The 6,425-nt window shown below is 32.2% G+C and overlaps 1 protein-coding gene across 1 annotated transcript; it reads right to left on the bottom strand.

Annotated features, from left to right (window-relative positions):
• Positions 1 to 2,529: 2,529 nt before the first annotated feature.
• LOC145074559 (transcription factor HHO6-like) lies at positions 2,530 to 5,135 on the bottom strand. The gene is made up of 5 exons (XM_079020914.1): positions 4,621 to 5,135; positions 4,123 to 4,361; positions 3,697 to 4,030; positions 3,161 to 3,237; positions 2,530 to 3,061 (listed from the first exon to the last, which is right to left on the bottom strand). Exons 1-5 carry the CDS (start codon positions 4,838 to 4,840, stop codon positions 2,786 to 2,788), a joined length of 1,146 nt encoding a protein of 381 aa, XP_078877040.1. The 5' UTR covers positions 4,841 to 5,135; the 3' UTR covers positions 2,530 to 2,785.
• Positions 5,136 to 6,425: the final 1,290 nt, after the last annotated feature.

Here is a 6,425-nt window from a genome sequence, read left to right as displayed (position 1 = left end):
TTCTAGTAAGAAAGTTTCAATAATGACCATTATGCACATAGATCTCTCCTTTGTCACTTTTGGGGGGGTTTTGGTCCAAGAACCCTAGCATGAGAGGAATGGATGTCCCAAGGGCTTATGTTTTCAAATCTAGCACCATTAAGGTTCTTGTAGGCGAGGCCTAGTACATGAGTAGAGTAGAGTATGTTTTCTTTATGCGCTAGTATGCTATTTGATTGTATGTATGTGTACAGCGGGCGAGGCCCAGAGACAGGCAGGGCCTAAGAGGAACAGATATGTATACCGAGCAGGGCTCGATGCCAGGCGGGGCTTGATGTCAGGCGGGGACTGATGCCGGGTGGGGCCCGATGCAGGGCACGACCCGATGCAGCGGGCGGGGGCCCAGTATGTGGTTATATGTATGTGGTATGTTGGGGAAGTCACTAAGCTTTGTGTTTACGGTGTTCAGTTTTGGTTTCAGGTACTTCCGGTAGCGGAGGGAAGAGCTCGAGATGATCACATAGCACACACCAAGAAGTTTTAGCCTAGGATGTTTTACTCTGATTTGATATATATAAAACTTTTTTTATGGATGAAATGAATTGATGCTTATGATTTTATTAATGTGTTAAAAAGAAATTTTTGGTCATGATTTTTGGGATGTTACAAGTTGTTTGTTTTCAGTTTCTCTTTTATTTTCTTTCTCGATTAGTAACACCGATTACTAGTAGTTGTAACACCGAGGACTACCAATCGACAATTAGGGTTTCTGAATATCATTTTACGGTGAGGTTGTAGTAGAAGGTGGCATCAACAATGAGGTACCTCCTTCAGATCTACCTCGTCGTCTCAGATTTATAAATCCTTTATCTTCTCCGATGAGCTTTAAGAAACCCCAATAATTTTCTAGGTTTTATTTTGTAAACCCGTTGGTAAGGTCCTCTTCTTTCGACAACATCATCTTCCTCCGACGATTTAGTGGATATGTTTGAAGATCGAGCTTATAATGACAGAGAGGAATTGGGATATACAAATCAATAATTAAAAAATAATTTTTTAATGGATTAAACATTTAATAAACAACATTTTAATGGATTAATAATTAATAACTAATAAATAAAACAAAAAATAAATAAATAAGGGAAAACCAACTTTTTTTATGTCCGGAGGGATGAAATATGAAAGTGAAGGGACAGTCTGAATTAATTTTTAAAAATAGGGACTAAACGTGTCTTTGGGCAATTGTACGAAGGACGATTCATGTAATTCTCTCTCTCTCTCTCTCTCTCTCTCTCTCTCTATATATATATATATATATATATATATATATATATATATATATATATATATATATATATATATTACCAAAAAATCCCTCATTTAAACGAAATGTGTCTTTGGCACGGAGTGTTCAAGAGCTTTTTGCTTCTAACGTTTAACAAAATGTTCTGTTTTAAACAAAAAAAAATCTCGGTTAGCACTAAAAGCTTTTAGCGTTTAGTTTTAAAAAAACGCTTCAAATATAAAAGTTATCTCACTTAGTTTTAACAAAACCCTAGCAACTACCCGCTACCCGGTACCAGCTAGTTTTGTCGATCATACCCGAAATATTCAGATAAGCCAAACATTTTTTTGAATGACACTTAAAAGGTATCTCTAAAATGGACATTAAATTGGATGGTTTGCATATGATTGGAATTATTAAAAAGAAACTAATATGATAATAAGTTTTTTTTTTTTTTGAAACGGTTACACTATATATATCCATCTCATTATATATTATATACAAAAAGGTAAAATACATATTTATATCCCCACATAATATTTACATTCTATAACTTTAAACATTTTTATAGAATTTTTAAATTTGTTCATAGAATAAATATAAATATAAAAAAGTAGTTTGTGAAGATAGTCTTTGTTCTATACTTGTTTCCTTTTCAATCTTGAAACAAACGTAAAGTCCTACTTTTATGATCAAAAAAAGGCATTTGACTATTTAGCCCTTCAATAATGATGGTTATTTGATTCGACAATCCAAAAGTATGACATGTATTGACTAAATAAAATCATATCTTTCTTGTACCATTTCATTTTGAAGTGTAAATAAAATAGCACATGTACATCTTATGCAATACAACTTCAAACTTATCTAAAAAACATATTTTACCATTATTAAAAACATGACATTTTTACTTATATAATTAAAAACGCATCATGTGTTCCACATTAATTTAGTATATCTTTTTCTTAGAATTATATATCTTTGACCAAAATAAAATAAAAATAGAAATAATAGCAAAATGTGAAATGAAAGATGGCCTTTCCTAATTACAAAGAGGCCTCAAGAGATGCTTTTCACATTTCTCAAAAGCCAATGGCCTCTTGCTCCATACTCACTCTTGCAGAATTTATGCATGTTACTAATACCAACTACACACACCGATGTTATTATTGCACCACACACGCACACACACATTCCCATTGTAAAATTACCAAAATACCCTTTTGTGGGACCCAAAAGATTCAAATTTTCACATGGGAATAATATGCTCAAACATGGCATTGTTGAATCATCATCATGTTTCTTTCTCAAAATACAAATGGTATCTCATATGAAGCCAAGAATCCAAGAAAGTGGCATCAACCAAAATAAATATAAAAAAAAAAAAAAAAAAAAAAAACCTAACCTGCAAAATTTCACTCTCTGTATATTTTTTTTGTCTTTTTAAACTTTTATAAGCTCTTTTAACATTAATTAATCGCCGCGATATACTATTTATCTATAAAGATATGTAAAAAAAAATTATACACTATCTTTTCCAGAGATATGAAGATGACTTTTCCAGCAATTATTCTCAGATTTCTCATCTTCAACATCATCCATGCTGTCACCGCCTGTGGTGGCAGAGGTGCCGCCAGTGGTGGAAGTTCCGGCGGTGGTACAGTTCAGGGGTCCATCAGGAGAACCTGATTGATGACAATCTTTGTACTTTGAGGATTCAAGATACTGATCTTGTGTCCACAAAGGAACAGCAGATGAATTTGAGGATGGAAGTCTTCGTGTATGAAGTCGATATTTCTAAAATTGATAATAAAACCCACTTAGCATTTCATAAAAAAAAAATTATATAAATTGCAGAAATTTTATAGAATTATAGAAATCAGATAAATAACTCACTTGCAAATGACTCTTGACTTCATCATTGGTGAGACCATCTACTCGCATAAGTTCACGAATTTGCTTGGGGGTAGCAACTGCAGGAAAATCGGAAAAAAATTATTAATTAAAATTATTATCTTGATTAATTATATTTATTTTCTCTTATGATGATCAAATATCTTAAAGATATTGACTGAATTGTGCATAGTGTTCAAAAGTTAAATGTTTCTACAAAAGTATTACAAGTTACAACCTCTGAGCTGGCATACATTGTACCGCCCAACAGTCTGCTAGGTGGCTGACAGTGACAGTATTTTTGGTGATTGAAATTTAAAAGTTTAAATGTAAATTTTATGGTTTTCATGAGCCAACAATGATTAACAATTATGTATGCAAGAAAGATTGATCCTATAAAGCAAGATATAATCCAATCTTTAAACAACCAAATACCAATTCACAAGTTGTAACTATGATCCAAAATTCATTTTATCATTTTAGTTAAAATCTAACACTTTAGCATGAAAAACAAAAAGATTTACTTTTCAAGAACTAACCTTTTGAGCCTCCAAGTAGTTGAAGAGCATTTAAAAAGCGTCTATGCAACTCAGTGGACCAACATCTTCTTTGTTTCCTAGATGTTTGTTGTTGTGGTGGCTGAGGTTGAGGGGTACCAATCTTTACATTTGATTGAATAGCATTAGTTTTTGTTACAAAACCATTTCCCCTCATTGGATTCTTGATTCCAGGGGTAATAAGGGAAAGCCCCGGAATTGGTAATTCCTCCTTATCTTCATTCCTTGTGATGTATCCCTTAAATGGGATGAACTCTCTCCTAGAATTCCCATTATATGGAGTTTCAGTTATTCCATCTTGTTCTTCATCAACTCTCTATAAGCAAATTGAAATGTAAAATCATAAGTGAATAGTTCATATTCTATAGATTTAATCCAAAATGTATCATCACTATTTTCAATTTTTACCTTTTGGATTACTTGTTGGACTGGATTTTGTTTTGGAATATTGTTTTGTTTTGTGTCTGGATTGTTATCATTTGTGTTCCAGAGCAGTGTAGAGCTCAACCAATTCTTCTTGTCACCATTGTCAGTTTCAGGTTTTGGATCTTCATCACAGGTTTTGTTAATTGGTATAAATTCTTCAAGTGTTGGTGGGTTTGCTGAGTTCTTGAACAAAGTCAATTCCTCTTTTAAAGTAACAATTGCTGAAAAGAACAAAGGATCACACTATCGTTAACAAGTAGAAAACAAACGAAATCATCTAGCAAATAATTCATCAAACAGTTAACACATCTTAAGAGTAGAATCCAATTGTTTTAGTTCTACACATAATTAGAAAACCCAATAAAATCAAAAACCCAACTCCAAATGTGATTGAATCAACAAAAAGAGTAAACAAACATCTACCAAATTATTAAGATAAGTAAAAACAGAGGTATATAGAAAGAAAACAGAGGAACGAACCATCATTCATAAGAAGCATGCAGAGAGGAAGTTCGCGTTTAAACGCGTCGATTTTCCTAATCTCGGTCTCTAATCTGCTAACAAAATCATCAACTTTTAATATCTTCTCACATACGCTACCGATTCTCGCCACTTCTCCCAAAAATTGACTGATTGTCTTTGGGATAAAAGTGGGTTTGAAATCCAAGCTTAGCTCGGGGGCCGGATTCCATATCTCCATCAAAACTTTTTCCTTTTCCGATTTGATTTGCTGTTTTTTATGATTTTGATGATCAAGAATGAAACCCAGATAAAAGCAGAGGAGAGTGGTGATCTATATATACTTGTTCTGTAGCTATTATTCTGTGTGGAAATGGTGAAAATTCGTAGGGAAAGATTAAAAAAGGGAACAAAAGGAATCTAGAGGGTTGTGGGTTAGATTAATCATCGAGAGGTGGAGAAATGGAAGAACTCAGATTCGTTTTTTTCACAAGGCCGGATTTTGACAGTGTTTATGTGTATGCACATCTGTCGCTCACTCGGCCCGTCGCGTATATAATCTTTGTGAGAAAATTACATACATGTCCCTTGACTTCCGCCAATTTACAGGTTTAGTCCATATGTTATCTTGCTTTTGACTCATTCTAAAGAATAACAAATTGATATCCGATAAGGAAATTTAAGTATACGCAACTTAGATTCGGGTGTATATATCTTATAAATATATTATAACTTTTAGTTTCTTAAGTTATGAAATATACAACTTTAGCCCTTATGCTTTAAGCTTGACATATCTTCAAGGGATAATTACAATGCAACTACCAAAACTTGCAAAAAGTTTTTGATTAGATCATTGAACTATAAAAACATTGAACAAGTTCATCCATCTTTAAATTCGGTGTCATTTATTTTGTATATAGTCTAAAATATCTCTAATTGTCCAACCTAAAACGTGAAACAATAATGAATAAATTGTTAATAATTCTAAATTTTTGTACAACAAAGAGATTAATGTGTATATTAAACAAAGTCTTGGAATTTTGACTATGTGGTTTTCAACGGTTTTGCATTTTCTTAATTAAGTTATCTAATGGTTAAAACCTACCAATTAATATTATCGTAAGTATTGATTTGAGTACTAAACGCAACCATTCAATTCAAGTTTTTAATAATCAAAGAATAATTTGTGTGAGACACATTATGCAATGTTGGTCATACTAATTTATGATATTCATGTTCCAAGTACATTATTACATAAATGAATGGATGAATAGTATTATATGTAGACGATGAAATAATTTGTTGAATAGTAAGAAGTAGTTCAAAATATTAAATATGCTCAACAATAAATTATCCACCAAAAAGACAGCTAAGGATTTAAACACATTGATACATCATGAAGTGAATTTGATTATCATAATCGGTAGAAGTTAAATTACACGTCTATATTTTTTAGGTGTAATCAAACTACTAACTTTTGTTATAAATTAAACCTTGTAAATGCTCTAATGTTAAGCCCAAAACATTAACGAATAACTTTAATACTGACATTATTTTAATTAAAAATAATCTATAATAACCATCTTATCATAAAAACAACTATGTTTTCTTGTATATTTGGGTGAAAATGATTTTGCAAGCACATGGGGGTAATACAAAAGAACACTAGGAAGGGGCAAAGTTGTCCTTTCAATAAGTTGGATGAATAAATAATGAGAATGCTACAGTAAAAGAATCTTCTAGGTAAAGGAATATATGGTTGAGCTATATCCACACTCCAGATTCCGACACGTGTTTCACAAATGAAAAATATCTCTATTTATACG

The sequence above is a fragment of the Lactuca serriola genome, chromosome 9 (genome assembly GCF_051521515.1).
Source record: "Lactuca serriola cultivar US96UC23 chromosome 9, Lser_US96UC23_V15, whole genome shotgun sequence".
In the NCBI taxonomy this organism is placed as follows: domain Eukaryota; kingdom Viridiplantae; phylum Streptophyta; class Magnoliopsida; order Asterales; family Asteraceae; genus Lactuca; species Lactuca serriola.
The sequence above is the reverse complement of the archived record's forward strand: the minus strand, read 5'-3'. Positions and strand labels throughout refer to the sequence as shown.